The sequence below is a fragment of the Eumetopias jubatus genome, unplaced genomic scaffold (genome assembly GCF_037043125.1).
Source record: "Eumetopias jubatus isolate StellerSeaLion01/CBP00866 unplaced genomic scaffold, mEumJub1_p1.0 scaffold_6, whole genome shotgun sequence".
Classification (NCBI taxonomy): domain Eukaryota; kingdom Metazoa; phylum Chordata; class Mammalia; order Carnivora; family Otariidae; genus Eumetopias; species Eumetopias jubatus.
The window spans coordinates 100312536-100340523 of record NW_028274812.1 but is presented as its reverse complement, the minus strand read 5'-3'; the positions used below and the strand labels follow the sequence as shown (position 1 = coordinate 100340523).

At 45.7% G+C, this 27988-nt stretch overlaps 1 protein-coding gene across 3 annotated transcripts; it reads left to right on the top strand.

The window, feature by feature from the left end:
- The first annotated feature begins 15 nt into the window (after positions 1-15).
- TFAP2B (transcription factor AP-2 beta) lies at positions 16-26023 on the top strand. Of its 3 annotated transcripts, XM_028097786.2 has the most exons (9): positions 16-96; positions 3242-3268; positions 4501-4959; positions 9735-9795; positions 17484-17703; positions 19353-19471; positions 21610-21751; positions 24664-24923; positions 25962-26023. In XM_028097786.2, the coding sequence occupies exons 1-9, from the start codon at positions 16-18 to the stop codon at positions 26021-26023; spliced, it is 1431 nt and encodes a 476-aa protein (XP_027953587.2). The 3 variants fall into 3 exon arrangements, with proteins under 3 accessions (XP_027953587.2, XP_027953588.1, XP_087880474.1); XM_088024348.1 differs by lacking the exons at positions 16-96; positions 25962-26023 and adding an exon at positions 1509-1696 and having other exon boundaries at positions 24664-24964; XM_028097787.2 differs by lacking the exons at positions 3242-3268; positions 25962-26023 and having other exon boundaries at positions 24664-24964.
- Positions 26024-27988: the final 1965 nt, after the last annotated feature.

Here is a 27988-nt window from a genome sequence, read left to right as displayed (position 1 = left end):
CTGCTCCTCACATGAATGCACTCACCTCCTAGAGACCAGGCTGCCATCATGCTCTGGAAGCTCGTGGAGAATGTCAAGTACGAAGATATCTATGAGGTGAGCCGACACCCCCAGATGCATCTTAGAGCTTTGGAGATAGAGAATTTGAGCTTCTTGACACCCCAACTGATATATATTTTTCAACTATTTAGTCGTAGATTTCCGGCCGGTTTTCTCAGCTTTCTCTAACTTTTAGAAAAGCTGGCTGGGGGGAGACTTCGCGATTCGGAAAAAGAACTTTAAGGTTGAAATCTGGCTACTCTAAGTTAGGAGATTTTTTTCTCTCTTTCTCTTTTTCTTTCATTTTTCTTTCTCTCTTCCTCGCCCCCCCCCCCTTAAGGTTCTGATGGGAAATGTGGTGCTACTGAATGTGGGCAGAAAAAATAGAGACTGATAAAGGCAGAGGCTCTCCTCGTTTTGAGTATGGGAGAGAATTAGATTTTCAAGCCTCATTCGTAACAGACTCAGGCTTTTAATTTTTATTTTCAATAATATTTCTGAAATCAATAACAAACGGATCCAAGTAGAGGACGGAAAATTAGAAGGAGGGAAGCAGATAGAGGGTTAGATGGGTGTAGATACAGCACAAGCCAAGGAGCCCTGGCAGATCTTTTTTTTTTTTTTTTTCTTTTTCTTGTGTTTTGCTTTTTTGAGAGTCAGTGCGTCCAACCACCCCATGTTTGGGCATTTTTAACTCAATGTTCTGCCCTTGTTCAGTGCGCACTGCTCTCCAACGCTGGGGTTAGCGCAACTCTTCCTCGGGCTGGAGAAGTTGCCCGCCGCCCGGCGGGGCCGTGACCGCGCTCGCCGCTGCCCTCAGCGGTCTGGGGCGCCGACTGATGCGGCGGCGGGGCGGCTCCGGGGCTCGCGGGCGAGGCGGGCGTCCGGGCGGGGCACGCGGCGGGACGGGGAGGGGACGGCGGCGGAGGCCCGCGGAACCTCGCTCGGAGCGGAATGGCCTCGCAGACTCGGACTTAGGTGCCAGGGGAAGAGGGAAGCGAAGGCTGGAGGAGACGTCGAGGGAGGGAGGAAAGAAAAGCTTCGAGGAAAGGCGCAGCAGAGTTAAGGCGGGGGAAGGTCGAAGCTGGCGAGCCGGGCGACGGAGACTGTAAAGCGGAAAAGTTGGAGAGAGGAGGGAGGACGGGAAGCAAAGTCCCGGGCGAGTAGCGCTCGATCGGTCGTACCAAATGGTCGCGGTGGGACGCCCAGAGCCTCCCCCAAACCAGTGGGGGGAGAAAATGCGACCCCTCCGCTCCGGGACGACTCCGGAAAGCTCGGCAGGAAGCCGCCTTGCGGATGATGGGCCGCGCACTGAAGCGGTCGATAAGCCCCGACTGACGCCGCCGGCCCAGGCTTACGGGGCGGACGGGGGCTCCGAGGCCCCGCCGCAGCCTGCCCGCCGCGTCCCGCAGGCAGCTCACTGTCCCCAGCTCCCGCCAGCCCGGAATACTAGTTTTAGTGCGTGTGTGTGTGTGTGTGTGTGTGTGTGTGTGTGTGTGTGTGTGTGTAAGAGACAGAGGCACAGAGACGGAGAGAGAAAGAGAGATTGAGGAGATTTGTCTTTCTGCGGAATGATGATTAGGGTTTTCCTTTCCTCTTTGTGGCGTGTATTGACTGTAACGAAGAGCCGCGCCTCCGCCTGGTGCGTTTTGTTTCGGTTCGGCCTCCTTTTCTTTCTTTAACACGCGGGATAATGGTAAAGTCGAAGTCGCTAGAACTATCCTAAAGAATGTGAGCGCCCGAGGTGGCATGAGAACGGGTGGAGAAGGGGGCACGGTGTGTAAATAGCTCGGAATATACATAGAGGGATTTCAGTGGGTTCCCAAAAGTAAGCAGGATAAAACTTGTTCTTTGCTTATGAAAAGTAAACTGGCTAAATGGTAAAGGAGGGAGGGAGACCAGAAAGGACGGAGGGAGAGAGGAAAAGGGAGGGGTGGAGTGGAAGAGGGGGCAGAGAGAGGAGAATAAAATGGGAGGGAGGGGGGAAGAGAGGGAGAGAAGACAGGGGAGGGGTGAGACGGGGGGGGGGAGAGGAGAGAGAATATTGCAGGTATCCCTATTAGCCTAAAATTTCTGCTCAAAAATATAGGAGAACCTGCAACCCTGTGGAAGGAACCTTTTCAAGTCGGGAAGAAGGTTGAACTTTAACAGAAATGGCAGTCAGGCCAGTTGAACGGGTTCCTGAAACAACCAAAAAGGTTTTCTGTTGCCCCTGGCTTTGCCTTTTGGAAAGGATAAGTTTAGTGTACTTGAAGATTGATTGCATATATTTTAAATTGAGGTAAAAATCACGGATTGTATGAGCAGTATAAGGAGGGAAAGGCTACACAAGGGATGAAAAGCCCCCATCTTGCCCCTGTCCTTTAATAAGTAAGCATAATTTCCAGCATTCAGTGCAAGTCTCTAAACGTCACTGTAAACAACCAGGCCCACCGGTTTACTTTTCTCTCCCCTCCAAATGATGAGGCAACGCCTTTTTATTTTGTTTTTTAATCTGCACACAAAGCACCTAGGGCAACCAGTTCTTCCCATTAGGAAAGTCCCTCTCTAGGAACAAGGACACCTACGTTCTGTACAAGCCCCCAGCGATGCTCTCCCTCACTGCCTTGTCCAAAGGAGCAGGGGCTGCCTTACGCCTGTCCCCGGCTCAGTTAATTGAAGTTCTGCCTCTTTCCTGCTAAACTTTTTCCCCAGTCTGCCTTTGCCAGCCCCCTCGTCTGATTACATCTAGTAATTCTCCACTGAATGAACGTCATTTACAATAGTAGGGGAGCTCTGCGCTCGCTGCTGCTTCACGCTCCATTTGTCCTCCATTCTCCCTTTAAAGTACTCGTGTAATATTAATAGTCATGAATATCAATTATTATGAGGCGGTGTAGGCAAGCGGAGGGAGGAAGGGGCGCCCGAGCAGTCTGAGCCCAGCTTCGGGTGGAAGAGGACTGCATCTGGAGCCCCGAAGAGCGGCAGAAGAAAAGAGGCCAAAAAGACAGCAAGAGACCGATGAACAGCTCTGTCTGTGTGTGACAGGCATCACCAATCTTGTTTGGGGGTGGAGGGGATTTTTTTTTTTTTTTTGATGGCTTGTCCTGGAAACCCCTCAAGCTTGGCTCCTGTGTCCAGCTCGTTTCTCTGCTGGACTCCTTGATTTTTTTTTTTTTAATCATTGTTTGATTTTGAGCAGTAACCAGGCTTTTTTTTCCAGATGTTAGTCCACACCTATTCATCCATGGTGAGTTTGGATTCACGTTGTACCAGAATTGCATGCTCCTTCCGCTCACTGTCTCTCTGTCTCTCCGTCTCTGTGTGTGTGCCTCACTCTCTCTGTCTCTGTCTTCCTTTGAGCGCCTTTGGCTTGGTAATTTAGCACCGTAATTGGACGAGGCTGCAGCTGCTTCTCTCTGCATTGTGTGCTCTCCGTCTGAGCTCCCTGAGTCAGCTGGGGAGGGGGGAGGCCGCAGAGAAAAACTTTTTATTTGCCATTGCAGTTTGGAAATTTAGGTGACTATTTCTCCAAAAAGAACCAGAGGGACTTTACCAAGGCATTTCCACAGAGGAGAGGGAGAAACTTAAACACTCCTCTCACACACACAGCTCCCCCTTCTCCTTCCACTTAGTTTGCCACTCCAGATAGAACCAACAGTAAGTTGTCTGGGCCTTTTCTAGTTTTTCCCTCCCAACCCCAGGTCCTTCATTTTCACGCCCTGGAGTATAATAGCATTAGATACAGAAAAGCAACCTTAGAAACAACTCCTCAGAACCACCATTCAACTTAATTTAACGTGAGTTCAGGGTATGATTTCAAATGAGATCCATTTCAACCAAACACTATTTAAATTATTTAATTCCTCTTGGGGAGGGAGGGGTGACTGGGAACTCAGATCAGGCAGATTCCTCAGAGCTCCTGGAATTACCAGGTTTGTGTGGGGAGCTCTTGGTCAGCTGGCTGGGTTGCCACTGAAGGCCGAAGTTGGTTTTGAACAGGAGCAGCACAGCAAAAAGTATGACGTTTAATTTGTTATGCTTTGGACCTCTGAAAGAGTTAGGAAAAATAGTTTAAAATACCCAGAAGAGGAAATACTCTGTGTAAGGCTCCTATATTTTTAACCAAGAAATTTAGAATCTCTCCCCATACATAGTTACTTTACCCTCACCCCTTTTGCCCGCTTTGCACTCCCAACACAAGGCTCAGATATTGGTTAAGTGGGTGGTGATTCTCCCCATTTTTCCCCCAAAGCCTGGCGTTTGGAATTGCTGAAATCATGTGCCCTCTGAGTCAACTTGGGAGTATAAGTTTCAGACTCTTGCTTCCCCTGTCCTGGGAAGAATATACGGAAGCCGGCTTCTCCATTAGTCGCTTGTATTTTTTTTTTTTTCTTTCTCTCTCTTGCTCTCTCTCTCGCTCTCGCTCTCTGTCTCTGTCACTCTGTTCCTCTCTCTCTCTCTCCTTCTCTCCGCTCCCAGGACCGGCACGATGGCGTCCCAAGCCACAGCTCCAGGCTCTCCCAGCTGGGCTCAGTATCCCAGGGACCTTACTCCAGCGCCCCGCCGCTGTCCCACACCCCGTCGTCAGACTTCCAGCCGCCCTACTTCCCGCCTCCCTACCAGCCGCTCCCCTACCATCAGAGCCAGGATCCCTACTCCCACGTCAACGACCCCTACTCCCTGAACCCACTGCACCAGCCCCAGCAGCATCCTTGGGGGCAACGGCAGCGGCAAGAAGTGGGTTCGGAAGCCGGCTCTCTCCTGCCCCAGCCTCGGGCAGCCTTGCCCCAGCTCTCGGGCCTCGACCCCCGGAGGGACTACCACTCGGTCCGCCGGCCAGACGTGCTGCTGCATTCGGCGCACCACGGCCTGGATGCGGGCATGGGTGACAGCCTCTCGCTGCACGGCCTCGGCCATCCCGGAATGGAAGACGTCCAGGTAACCACAAACAAACAAATGAAAAGGACAATAAATAAATAAATAAATAAATAGTGAATGCCCTGGGAGATGGGAGGGGTGGAGGAGGGGCAGCTCTGTATCCTTTGGGGGAGGTAGTTTCCATCTTTAGAACAGGAATAGCTGGACACCACATATATAACTGTTTCTGTGTTATACATGTATGGCTCTGTAGTGGTGATTTCTGGAGGTCCAATTATGAAAGCTGGAACCACTAGAAATGAAATCATGAAGGAGAAAAATATATGCGTGTGTTGATAGTTTAGCATCACCAGAATTAAGGCTAGATGTTTTTTGTCTTGCCTTAGCTACTCCCTGTTCTCCTGCACTTTGTTCTAGCGAGCTGGGTACCCTTCCCAACCCACTCCCCATGAGTGTCCCATAGTGGGCCTGGCCTCCTAACAAGACAGGTGAAAGACTGAGCTGCCTAGAGTCTGGAGCTTCAGCAGAGAGGCACAAGGTCCTCTTGGGCTCCAGAGGTTCCTGCTGGATGTTAAGCATGACAATGCACATGGGAAGAAAAACATGTGCTATGATTGTCCAAACCAGGTCCTACTTTGAATGTTTCATAAGCTGCTGAGCCCTTTTTCAAGATAAGTTAGTTCCAGAGTCATCTCCTGAGAAATGGAATAATTGTGTGGAGAGACCCAGAAAGCCATAATTCTGCTTGGGAGTCCAAGAGGACACATACCATTTTGGAGATTGTTTTCACCTTTTGATCCATTAAATGACTGTGGAACAATATTCTCCACATCCCTCCTCAGTTCTCCCCCTCCGTTAATACTCTCCTCTCCCCAAAGCCACTATCCCAGTTAAAGAGGCATCACGTGTTTGTTTCTTAAAACAAAAGGCTCAAAACACTCCCCCCACCCACTCCCTAACCCATCTGCAACCTACACAATGGGGCCTGATTTGGTTGAGAATACTTGGTTAAACTAAACAAAGAAACATCAAAGAAACGATTTCTAAAAACTGTCTGGGTGATTCTGAGCAGGTCTCCTTTTGCTCCCTAATTTAAATAGTCTGCAGAAAAGATAAATATGGTTGAAAGGTATTTGACACTTCGGTCTCATTGGCATAGTAGTGTATATTATGCATCATTTTAGACATACCTCTAAAGCAAAGAAAAATGAAATGGGGAAGAAAAAAAGAGTACTTGAGTCCTTCTTTTTTACCTTACTTGAAAAAAAAAGTATTTTGAACCGTTAAAATGTGGTGACAGCATCAAATGCTGCCTGTGTGTAGTCTATGATGGCTTATTGTTTTAAAGGAAATTCAGTTATTTATTATTTCCAAAAATGATGAAATCACCTGATTTGTGGCTGGATTTACCTGTAGTAATAAGAATGATCGTTTTGTTGGCTTAATCAAGCTTGATTATCCCTGTCTGGAGGGATTGCTCGTTTCGGAATACCATACAAGAAGGAAATATTTAAGAGCTTTTAAAAAAAAATGTATTGGGGTAATGTGTGTGTTGGGGGGGCGTAAGTTCTGAAATTAACCTTTCTGAGTACGCTCAAAGTGCTAGATAATGAAAGTGGATCAACTCATCACCACTGCTGTTGGCAATGCCAACACATTGGCGGCGTCATCATCACCCTGCAGGCCGAGTGACTCAGTCAACTGAACCCAGGAATTCTCTCAAAAGAGGGAATAGATTTCTTTGGTTTCAGTTTAGTTTAGTTTTTAAAGATATAACTGTGAGGGGTTTTGAGTGTTTGGCCAAATGCAAAGGACGAGAGAACAGGACCAGTTCAGTGTGCAGTGGGGAGAACAGCCTCGTCAAAGCGTCGCGCGGCTGGCTGAGTTGTTGCGTCGGAACGCGGACCGCGAGGTGCAAAGAGCCCAGAGGAGAGAAAGGTGCAGGCCCCGGCCCACGCATGCTCCCCACCCACACACCTCTGCCCTGTTCCTCCCCCCAGAAGCTTCTCAGCCGCTCCTCTGGCAAGGTGGGGTGGCTTGCGGGACTTTATCTGGACGACCCTCAGTGCAGGGGGTTGGGGGGAGACACCCCCCTCCCACCTATCCCAGGCAGCGGGGACGATCTCTGTTTCAGTGGCGATGACAGGCCTCCCAGGCCTGGGTGTGCTTGACGCGACACGGGGCAGGTGACAAAGAAAGACAGGGGAGGAGATGTACCTAGGACCAGAGCCCCGAATGCAGAGGCTGTGCCTCCTCTGCTCCATCCCGGAGGATCCACTTCCGAATTAGGGATCTGGAGCGTAAGAGGCGAGGTGAGAGGGGGAGCTGAAGTTACGAGCCTGTCGGGATCTCGCCGTTACTTACAGCTACGCATTGGGTTGGCTGCGCCCGAACAGTCTTTGAGAAGGGACCAGAGAGTGCTTCGGCCTGGACCTCGGTCACTTGTTCCATCTCAAGAACCTATTATGTGTTCCGGATTCCTCCCCCCTCCTTCCAGCGGCGGACCAGACAGATCCCCAGGGCGCTGCTGGGCCGGTGGTCCTCTTAGCAAGGGGTATCACCTGGCCGAGGGTTGGTATGGGGCTATGTTGGGTGACCCAGACACACACGCGGAGGGCCACCGTCCCGACCGTGAGAGAAGAGGAGGAGAGGAGCTAATTAACCAAATGCTTCTAATATTTTTTTAAATGAAACTATAAAACCCTGTCAATTTCTATTTCAATTTACTCACAGGGGCTATTAAACTAGCAAATCGCTGTTTGGGTTCTGGGTATGCTACATTTCACCCATTGTGTGTATGTGTGTTGGGGGAATGCAGTGTTAAAAACTCAAAAAAACAGCATCAGAACGGAGTGAGATGACACCTAGCTTGGAGTTTAGCTGTCATGAGCACCTCTTCTTACAATCTTTGCTCTCTAAACTCTCTCACCTCTACTACCCCTGAGTATAAACATATCAGGATGTTGTCAAATCCACCACACACACACACACACACACACACTCAAACACACCCTAGTGTCTTAAAGCAACCCCTGGTATCACTTTTAACTAAAGAAGTCTAGTAATTACGAGTCTGAGTTGTTTTTCTGCGCTTCCGCATGCAGTCCTAATTAAATCTTTACGATCCTCCCTGTGACGATTAAGCGCCAGCATGCTGCGTGAATATCCTGTACAAAAACCCAGCAGGCGGCCGTAATTAGATAGAAAATCAGACAAGAGCCTTCTCATTAACTACCACAACTACCCCCACGTCGCTGATGAGGCGTATATATATACATATTTACGTATCGACGTGAGGGTGAGGTCTGGGGGCGCCCGGGCCCTGGCCCCTGAGATCCCGGGCCTGCCCGCCCACAGACACAGGCGATTATTTTTGTCTTGAGTGGACACCTCGCATTGTAGACACGTGAGCATAGCAAGGCGTGAATCGTGTGTGTGTGTGTGTGTGCGCGCGCGCGCGCGTGTGCGTGGTGGGGTCTCCTGAGGAGTTTCGAACAAGTTATATTAAGTCTTTTTTAAAGAAGCTTTTACTATTTCTTAATATGTACATGGCATGTTGCAACATGGAAAACGGTTCTTACGGAGAATAACAATTTTCCTCACCTTTCCGACAACTGAAGAGTGACTATTAAAAACGAAAAGAAACAAATTAACATGCTCCCTTCGTGATTAGATCATCTCATTTCTAATGCTGCTTGTTTGGGGTAGACAGTCTCTTCCTTGTGATGAACACACGCCCTGTCTGGGGATGCATTGTGAGTGGGTGGAAGGTGCTGTGAAAACACAGCCTCACTCTCAAGCCCTTTGCTCTTTACTTCTCTGTAGAGTGGGTGACAAATTGGTCAAACTTGGGTTTTTAAGAATCAGGGAAAGCAGCAGGACATTTCAGAAAGACCTAGCATTTATTTTTCATTGGGGGGGGGTGGAGGAGGGAATACAATGCTTTTGGATGCTCTGGGATGCACCGCCAAAACTCTGTTCTTGGTGCATCCTGACAGTAAGAAACTCATCCTGACAGCTCTTTCCCCTCAGAAGTGCTGCCAACACCCAGGGTTGAAACTTTCCTTCTTTAGGATAAGACTGTGGCACAGAAGATGAATGCTCTTTGCCATTACCTAGGTGCTGACTGGGAGGATCTGAGTCTTTGTATCTGTGTGTCTGTAGTTATTACTGCCATCCTAACAGGTGCGCTTCTTGCTGGGAAGTAGCAGCAGCAGGATAGGGAGGGGGGTAAACTGTGCAGGTTCCTCTCAGGGATTATCACACAGCAAGAAATTCATAGCACACAAGGACGTGTATGGACTGCATGGGCGTGCGGTCCTGCCAGCTTGCAAACGTGTTCCTATGTGTTGCTGTTTGCATTCCATTCCAAATTGCTCAGACTTTAATTAAAATCCCATAATGTAAACTATTATGTATTTGTAAAATGACTCTAGGGTTAAGATGCACTGGGATAAAATTGAAAACAGAAATTATTCTTACTAATATTGGTGAAAATCTTTCAGCTATTGGCGAATTTTCACAGTTCATAAGAGCAAATAATATAAAACTTTATGTCTGTGTAACATCTATGTTTAATATAATAACTAAAGCAATACTGCATCCCAGATGTCTCTCACAGTTTCCTTTTTCCTCTGCTTCCATTGGAAGAATTTATAATTTCGGTGAATTTCATTTCTATGTTGATTTGGAGGTAATAATGATAATAATAAAACCTCCCTTTGTGAATTAATATAAATGGAAATAACAGAAACTCCAGTTTGGAATGACATGATTTATGTGTGCAATTCTTTAATATCCAGTCAATTTGAATAGTGATGTTTTTATATTCACAGTCAGTTGAAGATGCCAATAACAGCGGCATGAATCTATTGGACCAGTCTGTCATAAAAAAAGGTATGGATTATTCCTCCCAAAAGTAAGCAAAGTTTTCCTGTGCAGTCATGTCTTTATGAGTTTTCACTTTGGGGGAATTAGTTATCCTATAAGACAGAAATGTTTGTTCACAATCATAGGACAGGGGCTTTCTAGATGAAAAAGGCATGTCGGGAAGAAGGAAATTTGGGGGTGGGGGCAACCAAAGGCAGAAACCCAGATAAGAGACAGAGGGACAGAGACTATTGACATTTTTCTCATGTGCATTTGGTAGCAATTCTAGATATATCTTAAATAACTGAACTACTATCATGTATGAAACTGACTAGGAAACACTGCTTTCAAAAACGTGCTATAATTATTTCATTGGTAACTGGAGTTTGCTGAGCTAAACCCTGTTTTTGAGATAGTTCCTCTTCTTGTTTTTGCATTGATTTGTGTGTGTGTGTGTGTGTGTGTGTGTGGTAATTCTGTTTCCAGTTCTCTATGTTTTATGAGTTGTTTCTAATTATTTTTTTAAAAATTGTACCAAATTTGTTGCTAAATATGCACATCCTAAGAAGTTGAGACAGCCTATGCACATTTCTAAATCTTTCTACATATGCATTCATGATTTAGTGTGACTGTGGAATCACCCCATACTGTTAAAGGGCATGTGATATTAACAAATGTTTGCAGTCTCTTGTACAGCTGTAAGCAAAATAATTAACTAATTAAACTAATTAAATGTAATTACAATAACTCATTTCGGGCGTATTGCAGCTGCTTAATTTTTTCCCCCTCTCTTCTGACAGTCACTGAGAGAATGCCTAGCGATTAGTGTGGCTGCCGAAAGGCCCGAATGTCACTCACATGCCACCAATTTAGGAGCTTGAATGTGTAAACAGTGCAATCTTTAATTATCGCAAGAACTGGTATTTGGAGATACAATTTTAACTACTGTAACCCTTTCTTATCGATTCTGGAAAAGGCCCGTCCTTATATCTGGTGTCAACAACCCCTAGCTTCAGTCATTTATGATTAATTTGAGCCACATGACACTCAAAAACAATTAAGGAAAAAGCACTTTGGAAAGTAACGCAAAGTCAAGCCGTTACAGTAGGAGGGTCGTGAAATCAGAATTCCAAACAGGGTGAGGTATTCTAAATTATCTTTTTTTACAGAGACAGAAAAAGTGGCTTTAAGAGGTGGAGGATGGGAGGAGGGGAGCTGTACTTGGAATAATGCCATTTGGCTTTGGAATGTAATATCCTGAAGAATAGTAAGATTTGGGGCAAAACTCTTTATTCTAAGTGTTGCTCCAAACATCCCTCCCTCTATTCTTTAGATAGTATCATTTCAGTTTTTAATGCTAGCTTTTGGGTTTGCTCGGACACCCAGGCTTGGTGCTTAGATTTGCAACTGTCCTGACAGCTCACTTTCAGCATTTCCTCTGGGGTCTTCTCTTTTGGTTAATTGCTGGTCGCTGGGGGTGAGTAGGGGAGGGTGGGGAGGCACTCCTCCATTGGCTTTTTTGTTTCAGCTCCTCCTCCCTTTTCAGGGAAGACTAGAACCCCTTATCTCAGGGCTCTGTATCCTAGAAACAACATTTGGGCTGTCAGTGGGGCAGGCCCGACAGATGACCAATCAGAAATATTATTAATAGGTAGGCCAATAAAAATATTTGGAACTTAGCTTGCTTAACAAAGCGGAGCTGAAAATATTCTTAGTTGTGGGATGCTTTGGTTTCAGGGCTTGTATATGTTCGTCAGCAAAATGTGATTATCTATATAGAAGGGTATCTCCAGTAATAAGGAGAATACGGACTAAAGTTGCTGGTTCTGTTTTGAAAACACGGAGTACTTTTTCTGGCTCTGAAAGCCTTTTATTAAAATTGTGCAGCTTTAAATAACTAAGTGGCACCCCAGTCACTTTATTGATTTAGGGGAAAAGGTATGAATATGAAGTTTTAGGTTAACTCCATTATTTAGTATTTTAGGTATTTGCTTTATTACATGAAGAAAAGATCCTAATATATGTTTATCTTTAGAGAGTCATGGGCAAAACAGGAATAAGTGGTTGATTTACTGCTCTAGATAACGATGAACCACTTAAGGCTAGGGATTCACTTGCTCCTTCCTGGCCCTCTTTGTCCCCTCCCCTCCCCTTATAAGGGATATCTCCCAGAGATTAATTTCCTAAAAAAGGAGGTGAGAAAGTTTCTGAACTAAATTTTCTAAATTTCGGGCGCCTGGGTGGCTCAGTTGGTTAAAAAGTGACTGCCTTCGGCTCAGGTCATGATCCTAGAGTCCCAGGGTCGAGTCCCACACCGGGCTCCCTGCTCGGCGGGGAGTCTGCTTCTCCCTCTGACCCTCTTCCCTCTCGTGCTCTCTCTCTCTCTTTCTCTCATTCTGTCTCTCAAATAAATAAATAAAAATCTTAAAAATAAATAAATAAATTTTCTAAATTTCAACAACTGGCAAGGAACTTGGTTGCTTAATTTATTTGCTAATGGGCTTTTAGAAAGATTTTTATAATTTTTATTTTTTGCAGAAAGATTTAAAAAGTCTACCTCATTAATAACAAATTGTAGCCACTGATCCAGGTTCGCATGTCTCTGCCATTACGTATACTGAAGCCAGAAGACTTGGGCATAAAAGATATATGTCTCTATGTCTCTCACTCTAATTATGGAAGGACTCTCTCCTAAAATTTAACCAGTCCAATTTTTCACCCGTGTTGATATCACCCCATAGATTATAGGCTAGCTCTCTTGTTATGTTTGCTATCTGGGCTTAGCTGACATTTCTGAAGTAATTTAGTTAAGAGGAAATGAGTTGTTCCCAGTAGAGAGAGCAAACGAGTGGAGTGAAGGTAGCCAGCGTGATAAATGGCTCTTTCATTTGAAGATCTCCAGAGCTCGTTTACGGCTAATTTTCTGTATTGGCCCCCTTTGAGCTATTAATGCAATCGGCAGGGACCGTGGCCCCTCTCCTCTTAGCTGCCCCATTAGAGCTCCCATTAAGATGCCGAGTCTCAACTCCAAGGCAGGAGTGGAGGGAGTAATGAAAGGTGCTTTTTAAACTCTCCTAATCTAAACCGGCAGAGGGTGGTTAATACGATTTGAAGGGGGCTGGTCAATGAGCAATCAATAAAGTAATAATGAGAAGGATTCGGTACATTAACAGTCTAAAAATCCAACGAGACATTAAAAAATCATTCTTAACTCTCAGTTCCATTAAGATTAGGAATCTGGGCTGGGGAGGGGGTGGGTTGGTGCCCAACTAATATAAATGATCACTGCCAACATCCTATAGCCTGACTAAAAGAAGGCTTTAAGAAAAAATTTTTGGTGCAATCAGAGGCTAATATGCAATCAGTCTGACACCTTAGAGAGCAGAAAATATGCTGGGATTTCTTGGAAAGGCTAGCGTGGCTGGAGTCCAAGGTTCAAATGTGACTGTGGGGCATTTTCATTGGTCTTAGGGATATCCTGTTTGGTTAGTTTCAGTTCAACCTCAGTTCTCTCCCACTTTTTTTCCCGTTAGTTCTGGCCCCTTCCCCATATAAACACTTTGATTAGTGTGGATTTTCTTTGGGGCGGGGGGGGGGGGCTATGAAGAAATTGCCAATTTCAATTACAATGTTGGGATTCTTCCTTCTGACCTAGAAGGTAAAAAGCACCAAGAGTATGTCAGAACCTCTGAAAGGGTATGAATTTCCCCTCAAAAGAAGAGGTTCACATTTCCAGGGCTGACTTGGATCCCAACAGGTATTAATTCAACTTGAGACTCTGAGATACATTCCAGCCACCCAGGGAGTAATCAGAGTTCACAGAATTTCAAAGTTGGAAAGGTTAGGCACTTTTGTCCAACTTCCACCCCCACTCCCAGTGAAAAAATTGAGACAGAGAGAAGATAAATGACTTTCTCAAGGTCCTACACACACAGTAAGTGATGGGACCCAATTCAGTTTCCAGACTCTTAGACTTTGCCCCTAAAGGATACTAACCCTGGATGTTTGTAGTTCTTTATATTCTCTGGAATATATTCTTTGTGAGATACCTTTTATTTTTCTTTCCAGGATTTTGGTCCTCACATTAATAGATGTGCTATATATCCATGTGAAATATTTAGCCCTCAGGTAGATGAGAAACAATGCAAGTATAAAGGAAGGGGGTGCTCTGCTGGTGAGAAGTAGTTATTTCAAGCACTGTTCAACCTCTTGGTGGCTTCCTGGTGTAGCTTACATATTTAAGTCGGAGTATCTTCCAGAGGGACTTACCCTTGACTCTATTAAATGGGTTCATTTCTTCCCTCCTTCCCCACCAGCAGATCAGAGCCACAGAGGGTCTGTTTGAAGTCAAACACAAAGATAGCAAGGCTCTGATTTTATACTCAAGTTTAAAGAATACAGATTAAGAGCTAGTCTATTAACACATTGGCTCTCTGTAGTCCGCTAATGAATAATAATTTCCCTAATCAGTCTTTCTTCCTCTCTCTTAAATAAAACTCCAGTCACTGTAATGAAATATTGGTCGGTTTCAACCCTTTTTTTCTTCTCCCCGATATAATGCAAGAAAAAAAAGGGGAGCAAGTTTTGTGGATGTTACATCCAGAAGTTGGTCATGATATGCAACAGAGAACCGAATAGGGGAAAAAAAAACCGGCTTTAATGTATGCACAGAAAATTGTAAACATGTAAAGAACTGAAAGCTTCACGCTGAGTTTTGCTATGCTCCATTTCCTTACCATTTCCTGCTGTCGCTTTAAACCTATCTTAGTCATCTCTGGGTTCCAAGAGCAGGAACAGTGTGCTCATAATTACTAACAAATCAACCGGGCCCTGTTGCTCTCTGGGTTTATTGATAAGCTGGAGAAAAGCAGAAGGGAAAAGACAAAGAGAATAAAATATGGGGTTAATCAGCTGAGCTAAGCAGGTGTGAGAGTGAAAGGGAAGGTAAATAACAGTGCAAGGGATTTTAAGGAAAGTTAGGACAAGAAATGGGTAGGGTCTAGTCCTAAGATACCAGGTCTAAGGCCAGAGTAGGAGAGGGTTAGAACCTGAAGATGAGAGAGTAGATGGTAGGAACATAATTCATACTTAAATTAAGAAAATGGAAATATAACCTGAAGCATGTCTGCTCAAATAGTTTGCATCTTTGTGGGGAAAACAACAACAAAAGAAGACAGCAGTGTGCTGACAGAAGCTAACCGGATTGGTGATATTCAGGTGATAATGCATTTGCGGAAAGGTACAGCCCAGGGAGGGAACAATATACATTCCCCATAGGAAATGGCTCTTGTCAGGTAAATCAAGCAATTAACAATAGTGAAATTAGACGGCAGGTTATAAAGTGTCTCTAAAGGCCTGGCTTTTCAAGAGATTTGGCAACTGGGACTCTGAGAAGCAGATAAATTACAATCCTAAGGAGGTATTTGGTTGTCTGATATGGGAAATAGGAACTGAACTTAATATTTTCAGCTTAGTGAGGTTTTTTATTGTTAAAATATTCTTTCTAAGAATATTTAATAGTATAAAATATAAAATATTAAATATAAAAACATTGCTGAGTGTCGAAGATGAGATTTTTGTGCAATTTATTTCTATAGTTCTTCCCATGTTAAAATTACAAAAGGCCATCATCTATATTTTGGGGAAAAGTTTCTCCAAGGTTATCTGATGCTGATTCCCATGATCATAAATTATTTGCTTAGAGTTCTTGAATATGAATCTGAAATATGAAAATTGAGAGTATTGCAAAGAATAAGACAGATCAAAATAGATGTGGATGTTGTGTAAGAGAATTAAATGACAGGGTGTTCCCACCCAAATCACTGTCTTTTAAATAACTTTAACTCCATATTTTACTCAAATTTAATTAATACTCACACTTGGACTTTTCATTGGTTCACTCTCAAATGGGAAGCAGCTTCACTGATAATATGATGAGGGGAATCAGAAAGAAGACAGCACCTTCTATAGCTCCCCACCACCCCCATAGCGGTGCAGAAGATCCATTCTGTTACCTACCATCATTCACCTGCCCTGAGACAAGGCTTTGGACTCTGTAGATGGATCCAGAAATACTAAAATGTCTACTAAGGAGTAGCAAAAGGGACTGCTCCAGGACCCCCATCCATTCTCCTAGGAAAATCCTTTTCCACAAGGTGTTTGTAAGGGCCAAATGCAATTCCTACAGTAAGAAATTTGGGACCTACCTGGGTTTCAGCAGTCTCTAAACAATCATGGAGGTCTGAATGCCAGAATCCGTAGTGGAGAGAATAAGCTGTTACAAAAATACTCAGTGTTGATTGGTCTGTTCTATACAAGAGAGGTTATGCAACTTGTCTGACATATAAGTGTTCTAGGCTCTAGACGGTGGAAAGAGCATATCTTTCCCCTACCAGGATTACAGGATGAGACATTGTGTTTATTAAAGAACAGGAATGGAAACCTCCTTTTTCATGCCAGATGCATGTTTCAATAAATCCCCTGGACTGGTGATCAACAAATACCGTTGGAAGATTTGGGAGCTTCATATCGCACTGGAAGAAGCTAAGGTGTAAGGCAAGTCAGGAGAAGTCACCTGCCCTGTGGCTTCTAGAGCCTGCAGAAGTTCAGCAGTGTAGAACTCCAAGGGAGTAAGACTGCCAGCGAATTGGGAGGTTGACCATTCATTGTTCCTCATTCCCAGCCTTCTGGTTCCACTGAGCCCCGCCTCTTCCTGAGGTGCAGATGACACTGAAACACAATTAAACAGAAATACAGGCTGGTGAGACTGAATGCGCCTGGGTAGCAGTGGCAACCAGCTGTCAGCTCTTATTAACTTCTGCATAAAACATACCTTGAGTGCAGTTTGTTATCAATTACTTGCCGAAATGAAACAACTGGGGCAAGGCAAGACCTCCGCTCACATGAATTAGAGTGATTGGTTGATTGATCAGGGCACCTGTTGTAAATCATAACTGCTCCAAACAATCACCAGCCGGTGCTTTAATTTGTAAACAAAATTCATGTCACTGTGGAATTGCTTTCACTGGAGAGGAGCATTTGGGTTCATTTCTAAATGAATGTGTTGTTATGATGTAGGAAAGAATGAGATCCACTTTAGAGAAATGAGCAGCTCTTTTGAGCCCAAGCTTAATGGTATTACTTGGCTGTGTCTCTGATAGGGCCCACTCTCCAGTGCTCTCCAGTGATGACCACAGATTTGGGTCCAGTAGGAAGGGAGGGAGGGGTTCCCATAAAGAACACTGGTATTACCGTTTTATATCTTTGATAGTATAATCACTCTCAGGCTTCAGCACCAAATGTGATTATTATCCTCAGGAGACGGATGAGGAATCTAAGATTCAGAGAGGCTCCCTGAGATGTCTCAGGTCACAAGCTAGCACACGATGGAATAGGATTTGCTAGGTTTCACAACACAATGCAAACTCTAGGCTGCGTGTTTTCTTGATTTGTATAGTGAGCGGGGCTGTGGCAAGCGACACTCATAGGTCTACACACATGGGGTAAGTTTCCAGAGGAGTGATGGCTTTTCCATTTGTTTGTACACAGTGCTCTGAACGCACCGCAGCCCCACTGGAACAAACACTTCCTCCTCCAGCTTTCCACTTGGCGCCTGTCCTGTGGCCTCGCCCCTGAGCACGCACCGACACATTCTATCAGCCGGTCACCAGGATCGAAACCCGGTCACCTTTATGGCATATTTTTTTTCTCTCTAGTTCCGGTTCCTCCCAAATCTGTGACTTCTCTGATGATGAATAAAGATGGCTTCCTGGGAGGCATGTCCGTCAACACCGGCGAGGTATTTTGCTCGGTCCCGGGCCGTTTGTCTCTGCTCAGTTCAACTTCAAAGTACAAAGTAACTGTGGGGGAAGTTCAGAGACGGCTTTCGCCCCCCGAATGCCTCAATGCGTCTCTCCTCGGCGGCGTCCTCAGAAGGTAAAACCCCCAAACCGGTTATTACGGGGTGAAGGAAGAGGGCTCTCCCGGAAACCTACAGATAGCCGGACGCGGTTGCCTAGCAACCGGGCGTCCAGAGCGCGGGCTCCCGCGCTGCGCGTGCGGAGAGCCACGGCCGCCACGTGCTGGGGGCCGCGCGCGCAGACGCCGCCGCCCTGGGACCCACGCGCCGCAAGCACGCGCCGCCTCGCTCTCACGCTGTTGTCCGCGCTGGGAACCTCCCTCTCTCCCTGCTCAGTGCTTGGCTCCTTCCTGTCCCCGGGACACTTGGAGGGCATCCTCTAGCCTGAGTGAAACTCAGAACCTACACACACTTATCTAAAACAGACGTTTCATGGAGTAGCCTGCTTTGTGCCAGTAACGTACTGTAATATTTCTCTGTTTTGTTTTAAAATATGCTTGGCGGACGACTAAATTGGTCACTACCTATCAAGGCATTGTGCCCTGCAGGTTGAAAAAAATGCCGTGCTTGACTTGCGACCTCCTGTCTTCAGTAAGAACACCACCAATAATAACAATGGAATAGTAATGGTTATTTCTTGGGGGCATTCAAGTGTTCCATAATATGGGGAGGAGACATTCCATAGACTTCCTTGTGGAAAATGGGGGAAGAGATGGCTTTTATCTTCAGATTTAAAGCCTTCACCCAGAATCTCTGCCAATGCCTGGACAAAGGACACTTTGGTAGTGTCTCTGATATGAAGGTGACACTGTAGGAGATGAATTTTTCAAGTTAGCCTCTTTGAGGAGTTGAAAGTCCCTTTCTTTCCTAAAAATGGCTGTGTGAACAGTACCACAAGAAAGGTCAGAGTAACTGGTTTTTTTTTTTTTTTCTTGTATGTTTGCCCAGAATTTAGCACATACAGGGAAAGTCTGGGGAGGAAGTAAGGGTGTGACTCACAGATTTTTCTCACTTTGAATCCTCTTGCTCTGCTCTCCTGAAGTGAGTCCTTTGAGCCCCGGAGTGTGGAAGTTTCTTTCAATCACCCCTGGGCATTGAGCGTGTGTGTATAAAACTTGCTATGAGATTTAGTGAGATAATCAATATACAGTGCTTATCGCATAACTAAACTCCCTAAAGTGTTAGTTTAACTGTTATTGCGATTACCATCATCATGCTGGTTTCATGTTTCAGTCTTCCTTCCCCTTTTAACCCAACTCCATTTTATAGTGACTCTTGACCCCTTCCTTCCTCGAAAACCCCACCTGTTTCAGCTAGTTAGTGCCTCCTCTCTGAACCACCCAGTTCTTTCCCTCTTTTCAGCAAGGTTGTGCTTGCCCAGTTTCTGTTCACCTAACTGTCTCCATTATAAGGAAAGAGCTTGTGTGTTGCATGTGCAACTTCTACCTTTTCTAGACCCACAACCTACACCCTAATTATTCCCATCTGGTATCATATTTTTTTCTCACGAGATTAAAAAAAAGACTCATTTTTTTTTATGCTCTGTATTGCAGAAATTAAGCAAACCTCAGCAAACTATCAGCAAATAACCAAAAGGAAGGGGGGAAAATGTGCTAACCTCAAGTTAAAACCTCTTCAAGCTCCACTGGGCTTTAGATTGCTAAGTCTAAACTTTGTTTCAGGAACACTCTGAGGTTAATCAGAATGTTAATTCTTGCAATTTCAGAGCCAAATCGAAAAATGGGGGGAGATCTTTGCGAGAAAGGCTAGAAAAAATCGGTTTGAATTTACCCGCGGGCAGGCGCAAAGCTGCAAATGTCACGTTACTCACCTCCCTGGTGGAAGGTAAGCAAGACGTGTGGCCATTTCACGAAGTTTAACTGTTGGCTGAAGGCTGACATTTTACACGTTTCATGATTAACTGGAAATCACTGCAATTGTTGTGCCCTTATGAGTTGGATGTCAAGCGGCTGCCTGAGAGAAGTTCAAAGGTCCTTTTACTTAGAGGGAGCTGGCAATTGTAGAGAGGCCAAGGGACGTGTGCGAGGGTCCCTAAGCTCTGAAGAGTGCTCAGGTCCAGACTTTTAAGGCAGTGCAGGGGTCACTTCTGCCACCAGATGCAGGACAGAGTGCATGAAACACCCTCTGTTTGAACTCTTGCAAGAGTAACTCCGGAAGCAGCAATCCATTCTATACCCCTCTCCTTCCCAGGTTCTACCTCTGAATCGTCAGTAGTAGAAAACACATTGTCAGTTTATGAAACTATTATTGCATTCATGACCCCTGTGGTTATTTTAAAACTCATGCCACTCCCAGGGTCCTATCTCCTGCTGGTTACCTGGGACTTATTATGAATGAAATATGGCTCAGTGAAGCCAGTGAGGCCTAGGAGAAAACGGAGTCAAGGGTGGGGTGAGGAAACAAGGAGGGGAGTCACGTATGATCTTCAGTGTAGATCCATCAATTGTGAATTAAAGGCCCATAATTATAACAAGCACATTCTAATTTACTCATCATTTTGGGGTTGGGGGATGATGCTATTTATGGTATGTAATAAACAGGATCTTCTACACAGTTGAGAACAAGAGGATCTGCAGTTAATTTGCGGGATGGGGAAGGGGTAGGAAATACAGCCAGATGGTCCTAATGAAGGAAGTTGTAGAATTTTCTCTAGAGTCTAACATGTTGGTCTTGGTTTTTTCTTTTATTTTTATGGATGTGATATTTTGACACTCCTGTGGGGAATTGGTTTTTGGAGATCTTAGAATATGCAAGGAGCAACCATAAAGTCATCACATTTATGGGCTTTGCACTTTGCCATCTTCAAGGCAAAGTTGCCTGGCCCAAACTTACCTTCCAGGGGCGGCAGTCACCAAATTTCCCGAGCACACTTATTAGCAGTTGACTCTCAGCTGGGGGTGAGGGTGGGCTACTTTTTGTCCTTCAGAGAATTGCTAATATCACCATCCTTAATTTGTAAAAGCAGTGAAAGAACAAAACAGGAAAACTACTGAAATTCCAATATTCGTTTAGCAGTTTTCAGCTTTATGGATCTGGATCATTGTAAGCATCATGCCTGAAGTCTTTTGTTGTTACTATAATAATGATGATTAAAAGTAAGTCATGCTCCTTAAAAATAACATAGCTATGGGACAATTCAACATGTCTCTTTTTCGTGTTCGGTATCTTCCCTTGAACACCTAAGGCTGTGCATTAAAGGGTAATAATGCTTTATTTGAAAGGGGCTTCCACATAAGCTGAGGAATCTCTCAGATGTCCAGGTTTTCTATAGCTGCTGTGTCATCTTGTGCAGTAGAAAGTCCTTAAGTAGGAAGATGATGACAGGAACCTCTGAGGAGAAACCTGAAACTTATCAGGGAACTGACAAAGAATAAATATTTCATTGCTGGATAGAAACACTCATTCCATATATGTTATTACATATGTTCTTTAATATGTGTGGACATGTACACACATGGAATTATGTTTGTATATATTAGTTATTAATAAGAGGTTTTTTCCTAGTGCAGTTATAGGAAGATACAAAAGATAATACAAAAGACAGGAATACTTTTAAATTTCACTCAAAGCAGATGTAACAGGTGCTTTTAAAAGGGGGCGGGAAATCTGGCTTGAATATCCAGCCAACTGTCTAGGTGCAATTTTAAGGTGATTCCGGAACGCCCATCTTTCCCTTAAGAGGAAGCCTGGGATGTAGGAGGCCTGAAGCTATTCAGAGGATGTCTAGCTAGGACTTGGCTAAAAGGATCATGGAGAGGCTGGAAAGAGCAGCAGGGGCAAAATTTCTTCCATCAACTTTATGGCCTGAGAATCATTTTTATTTGGGCATCAGTCTCACCTTTGCTTTTGCCCCCAACAGCTGGCCTCTTCTGTAAATAACAACAGTTGACTAGGAAGGATCTCTTGTCCTGGGATGATTTGGAACTAGGTGCTGACTATTACCTCTGCTGCTGTCTTTTCAGGAGAAGCTGTTCACTTAGCTCGGGATTTTGGGTATATTTGTGAAACGGAGTTTCCTGCTAAAGCGGTTTCTGAGTATTTGAACCGGCAGCACACCGACCCCAGTGACCTGCACTCCCGAAAGAATATGCTGCTGGCTACCAAGTGAGTGTCCCAGACCCTCAGCCCTCCTCCCTGACTCCCATCCTGCTGCGTCACCTCATCACCTCGCATGGGGAGGCGGTGTTGGGGAACTGGGGAGCGGCAATGCAGACCTCATTTGTGGGGCAGGGAAGCAGCTCAGTGGTCAAAGTAGCTTTTGCAGCCTGTGGATTGCTGGCTAGGAGCCCTCCCGGCTCCACCCTGCTGCCCTTCTCTCTCTCCTCCCTCCTCCTCACCCAAGTTGATTATGGGCTATGGGTTTCTCTTGGTCTCCTCAATTACCAAGTTTCTGGGGGAGAATGGCTTTATTAATATGAATCCAGGCTTTTTACAGTTCTTATCACCTTCTTCTGGGTTGGTTCTTGTTCCAGTTCTTCCCTGGGTCCCTAGGTGCACATTCCTGCCCGGTTTCACATCTCCCTGTCATATCCACGCTCGGGGTGTCTATATGTCACCCACGTGTACCCATCTCTACCCGCAGCTCTAATTATTCTCTTTACTACATTGCTGTTTGGCATCTTCCACTGATGTAAAATTTACTACAACTCCAGAGGGGAAAATAGTAAATCTTTGGCTAAATTTAGGTCTAGAGCTCATTTGAACTTTTACAGTGGGTTTTCTATTTATTTGATTTACTCCTGTCTTTGGCTTCGGTGTCATATTGTTGGTGGTTTATGGCCGGCTCAGGCCTGCAGTGGGCGGCGCTGCGTGCACCCGCATGTTTCTCTCGCAGGCTCGGCCCAAACAGCGGCGCTCATTTATTTAGTGCTGGAGGACGCGGTTTGTTCCGTTGACAGCGTAATTTAAAGAAATATATGGAAGGCTGAAAAATCATTTGCTCAAATTTGTCCAGATGTTTTTGAGACGTGATTGGAATTTGATTGCCCCTTTCCGCAGGGTCAAAAAATATTAATGTCCCAGAACTTTAATTGCTTACAGACCCTGCTTTGGGCTTTGAAGATTTAGAATGTTTGACTCTAAGCATTTGTTCTCCCCAGTTCAGAATTTCCTTTTTGGCACTTTGGTAATGAGTACAAACTTAAGGAAAGACTTTAACCATCTCTTCCAATGATCAAAACCTGGCACCCGTCCTGGTTTTGGAAGGTTTCCTTCTGATGCACCAACTAGCAATATAATGGATCTATTGCCCTCCTGCCCCTTGCCTCACTGTCTGGTTGTGGGGGACCTGTCACAGTGCTTTATAAAAGAGTAAATGTACTTTGGGGAAAAAAAAACTAAAGTGCATAAATTAGGTAATAGGAGTCCACAAATGCTATCATTTCTCTAAGGAATGCTTGTAACTTCCCCCACCTCATCACCTCTTGAAACCCTGTGACTTCACTTAGGACACCACTTCTTAACCTGTGGTGAGTATCAGAATCATCTGGGGAGCTTTTCCAAGATATTTATTTGTCGACCTAGTCTCAAGCTCCCTGAATTGGAATCGTGGGGGCAGAGGCACGGATGTGTGCATTTGAGCCCCACAGGTGATTCCAAGGTACCCCTGGCCTAAGAACTGCCCTATTTAGATAGAACCGTTACCCTATCTCTTCCTAGCTGTAAGAATGCATGTGTGCATTTCCAGTGGAGAAACCAGTAGAGGGGAGGGTAGAGAGAGGATACCTGTTAGGATTCTCTACCCACCAGCCTTAAGAACAAAACCCTTTCACCTGCTGCGGTGGGGGTGGGGGAGGTAATTCTCTGTCTTGTTCAGGCATTACTCTTCCTGAGAGTAATCCCCCTGGCAAAGGATGCCCCAGGGTCACTCATATGGGCCTCTCGGTAACTGCCTTGTTTACCTGTTGTCCAGGCCCCACGTGTCCCCAAGTGTCAGGCCATGGGGAGGGCAAGGGGGGGGGGTGCGGGTGCTGAGACTGGACTCCTGTAGTTTTTCTTTCTCACCACTCCCGCCCCCACCAGTGGAAGCAGGCTGCCAGTCTGTGAAAGGCTATGGCCTTTGGGATGCCATTCCTCTGACTGGTAGCAGAGCCAAGCCATTGGACCTTCCGGCCTAAAACCCTCCTATATTAACCCTCTTGTCCACCTCCTATATTAAAAATTTCTCAAATAAGCTCAATTCGTAGTTAGGCACGTAGGATTTCTAAGGCTGAGAGATTCCTCTAAATTGTAGTTGCCTTGAGGAAATAAAAACCTTCAACAAATAAAAAATCTACCCTCTCCAGTGTCTTAACCATCTACCTGTAGGTTTTATTTAAACATGTAGGAATCCTTTTATATTGACAACAATCCTGTTGTACAAAGATTTTCAGTAGCCTGTGCTTAAAAGAAAGGGGGGAAAGGGGAAAATATACCTTCCTTCCCAAATACTGCAGGTAAACAGATTTTTGCTTTAAATGGAATCAGCATTCTCTCCTGGAATAAACAGTTGCTTGCCCTGGGCCATGCAAGTCTCCGGCAATCTGCTTCTGTGCCAGGGACAGGCTTGTGGCTCAGGGGCCTAAATCTTTCAGGGCTTTTTGAGCCTGATCACCAAGAGGTTAGAGAGGCAGAGGAGAGAAGGGGGAAGGGGTTTTTACAAAACTGCCAGGTAAGAGCGAAACATTACTGAATATTCAAAACCCAACGCTAAAGCCTAGCCGATTTCCCAAGCAGAGTTTAAGCGGCCCTGGAATGAAGGTGGGGGCGGGGAAAACTGGATTTGAGAAAAAAGGCAAGGCTTTGGGGTAGAAGGGGCGCCTAACTTCCCCACCCCCGCTTTCCTTCTAGTCTAGTCCCAGCTGCTCCAGAAGGGAGAGCGCTGGGAAGGGAATCAGAGCGGAATCGTCCACATTAGCCTCGCTCCCTGGCTCTATGGTGACCGGGTGCCTCTGGGCTTGTGTGAGCGTCTCCTTTCTAATGCCAGTGACAACGACACTGAGGGTGATTTTTTTTATTCCTCTCCCACCTCTTTGCAGGCAACTCTGTAAAGAATTTACGGATCTGCTGGCGCAGGATCGGACGCCAATCGGGAACAGCAGGCCTAGCCCCATCCTGGAGCCGGGGATCCAGAGCTGCCTCACGCACTTCAGCCTCATCACGCACGGCTTCGGCGCCCCGGCCATTTGCGCCGCGCTCACGGCCCTGCAGAACTATCTCACCGAGGCGCTCAAAGGCATGGACAAGATGTTCTTGAACAACACCACCACTAACAGGCACACGTCTGGGGAAGGCCCAGGTAGTAAAACTGGCGACAAGGAGGAGAAACACAGGAAATGAAAAATTAAAAAAAAAAAGAAAAATGTTTTAAATACAAAAGGAAAACAGAAAAAATTTAATTTTAGCTTTAAAATGTTGGATTGGCTTTGGAAGAATTATATTAGGTAGAATACACATACAATCAAATTTAAAAAAAAAGAGCTAAATAACTTTTAAAAAAAACTGAGGCGTACAACGGAGCAACAATATCGGTTCTCAGTGTCTATTTCAAGATACACTTGGAGACAAACGTCCGGATTTTCCACTTCGGTTCTTTCGAGCTTAGTAATACTGATAATAAAAGAAAACCATGATTTTCCCCCTTTGGAAAATAAACGTAAGACTAAAGATGAGAAAACGCTAACTTATTGGAAGAAAATCGGAGAAACATTGTTGGTGTCAGTGCTTTGAGAGTTGGTTGACTGAGACGCACGAACTTTTTAATTTTTAATATTTTTTTAGGAAACACTCTTGCAGTCCCCGCCCTTCCACCTCACTTCACCCCTCTCCCAGCCACCCTTTTCTACATTGCCCTCCCTCCCTCAAGCTGTCACGGGAATTTTCCGGGATGAAAATGAGTGTGGTTAGCCCCTTTGCGTTGTGTTTCAGTCCCCTGGGTGCCCCCGCCCCCACCCCGCCCTGTGTTCTTAACTCACCGGCGCTCAGCTCCCAGGCCGTTGGCACCCTTGGGAGGGCGAGGGCGGGCGGGGAGGGAGGCCCGCGGTGGTGCCGGTGGGGGCTGCTGCTTGTGCCGGGCGGCTGAGCAGAGGCTCCTGCGGCTGAGGAAAATCCGGATCAATAAGTTGATTCAGACTCATCATCAGTTCCTTTCAGAAATGTTACTAATTCCCAGCCTTGCCGGCATCTGCATACAGAGAATCTTGCATTTGTTATATTTGTGTCATCTACCAATTTTAAGAACAATAGTAAAAAAAAAAAGCACAATATGAATACGTTGATTAGTATGTAATTCCTTCGGAGGGGTATGTACCATTTCATTCTCTTCTGTTTTCCAAAGCTTTGCCCGCATGGTTTATGAGCTTCTTCAAAGAGGACTTGGGCTTCCTACACAATCTATAAGGTACAGAGAAAAGAAAAAATCCGATCCCTTTTTAATCAAAGCCTGTGTGTCAGAATTCTGCAGGTGCACTTCTTTAAAGAAGCTCAAAGGGAATAATTTAGAAAGTGGCCAATAAGAGATTGAAGCAGCTCTGAGTCTAGTTGCTAACAGATACCTCAACATGGAATTCCACGGGAGGGGGAGCTGAAAAATGAATTTTAGGGGAGAAGAGTAAGGGTTCTTGGAGCCCAATATTTTAGCAATATTGCCCTGCCTTTGAAATAGATTCCATTTCCTTGGGCTCTTTGGTGATTGCCGTTTTAGCCGGTGAAGAAGCAGCTTTTTGAGTGGTTGTGGGGAGGAGGGTGATGCAAGCTCCCGTGTTTTAGCAACAATTGCTTTCTTACAAGATGCTTTATGAATGAGACACTCCCCCCTCTCAGATGTGCACTTGTTTTGGCATATAATGGCAAAATAATGAATGCAAAGTGAAAGGAGATGTATTTCAGCTTTGAATTTTACCATCTGTATACACTGGGACTATTCCCAGTGGATAAAGTTTCCTGCATTTAATATCTCTCATTCTGGCAGCACTGCTCCTTTCTTGGGCTTCATCTGAGCATTATCATGAAATAAGATCTGGAACCCATTGTCCCCACCCTCCCCAAAGCAGTGGGGAATTTCACCCCCAGTGGTCTCTAAACTTAGTGTGGATACACGCACCTCTTTATACCAACTAGACCTTAGGACCTTTGCAACAACCCTGAAAGATAAAGATCCTGTCTGTTCTGCAGAATTTACACTTAAGATTCACTGGGACTCTCAGTTCTGCCGCCCCCATGGGCTTTGGCTTTGGGGGTAGGTTGGAGGATTGGGGTTTAGGCACCTGCTGAGAGCTTTGCGCTGACACTTTTATGGGGGAGGGAGTTAGGGAGCTGGTTTTAGATCACCAGGAAGGTCCTAGCAACGATTTTGGTCACACCCCAGCCCATCTACCGCTAGCTCCTTTGGGAACTTCTGGGTGTACAGGGCTCAGTCCTAGACGAGGTGAAGTACAAAGGCTGGGAACTAAACCTAATGGAGAGTGTAGACACTCCATCTCTCCCCAGCTCAGAAGCCTGCGCCTTTGTCGGAGGGCCTGGCCGCTTGCGTTATATGTATTCTGATTGCAAAAGGCCAGGAGAAACCACACTGAAAACCATCGTCTCCTTTCCTTGCAGGGCAACGCGCCCCACGCGTGTGACGTGCCAGAGACGCGATGGACGCGCCTTGCTCTTACTGTGCAGGTCCTGAGAGCGTGTGGGCCACTCGCGCCCAGTCGTGTTGAGGACATAGAATCAGCCGCTGGAGGGGCCTCGGGCCGCGCGGGCCCTTTTCGTTCTCGGTCTCACCCTAAGGGCTAAGGCGACCGAGAAAGCCCCATTCTCCAGTAGGTAATGGGGCGGCGCCACGTGGGCTGCAGGCGGGGAGGGGTCTCAGCGCTGCCCGTGCCCTTTGCTACCAGCGGCCGCTCCGGGCGCCTGCTCCCGGAGGGCAAGTGGCCTAGAAATGTCCGGGGAATCGGAAGCTTCCCCAGCCTTTGGCAGGACGAAAACTCTCCCTCCTCACGCTCCTAAAGGCGGGTGATGGGATACGAATTGTCCATTTTGGCTATGCAGGCTCTCTTCATCGCCCTTCGCCCTCATTGGAGTGTTCCTCCCGCGCCCCCGCTAAGTAGAGCCCCTTGCGCGCCTCCCGCGCCCCACCCCCCGCGTGGAGAGAGCCCACTGCCTCCCTCGCTCCCTCGCTCCCTCACTTCTCCTTTTATGTACTACCCCTGCCCCCTTTGCTTTCGTTAGCCAGGCCCGCTACGTTTATCTGATAATTGAGTTATTAAAAGATTTGGTTTCCTTGGGCCCATAAATCAATAAACAGTAGGATTAACGCAAGAGTTTGCCTTTTAAGTCAAGGGAAACGTTTAAAACAAGGCCTTTTGAGCTTTGTTT

What these genes read in the sequence shown, in the direction of transcription:
- TFAP2B (XM_028097786.2), top strand. Translation starts at nt 16, where the DNA reads ATGCACTCACCTCCTAGAGACCAGGCTGCCATCATGCTCTGGAAGCTC. An exon ending in TCCACACCTATTCATCCATG is followed by an intron (nt 3,269 to 4,500) that starts GTGAGTTTGGAT and finishes CTCCGCTCCCAG; the next exon opens with GACCGGCACGATGGCGTCCC. An exon ending in ACTCACCTCCCTGGTGGAAG is followed by an intron (nt 19,472 to 21,609) that starts GTAAGCAAGACG and finishes CTGTCTTTTCAG; the next exon opens with GAGAAGCTGTTCACTTAGCT.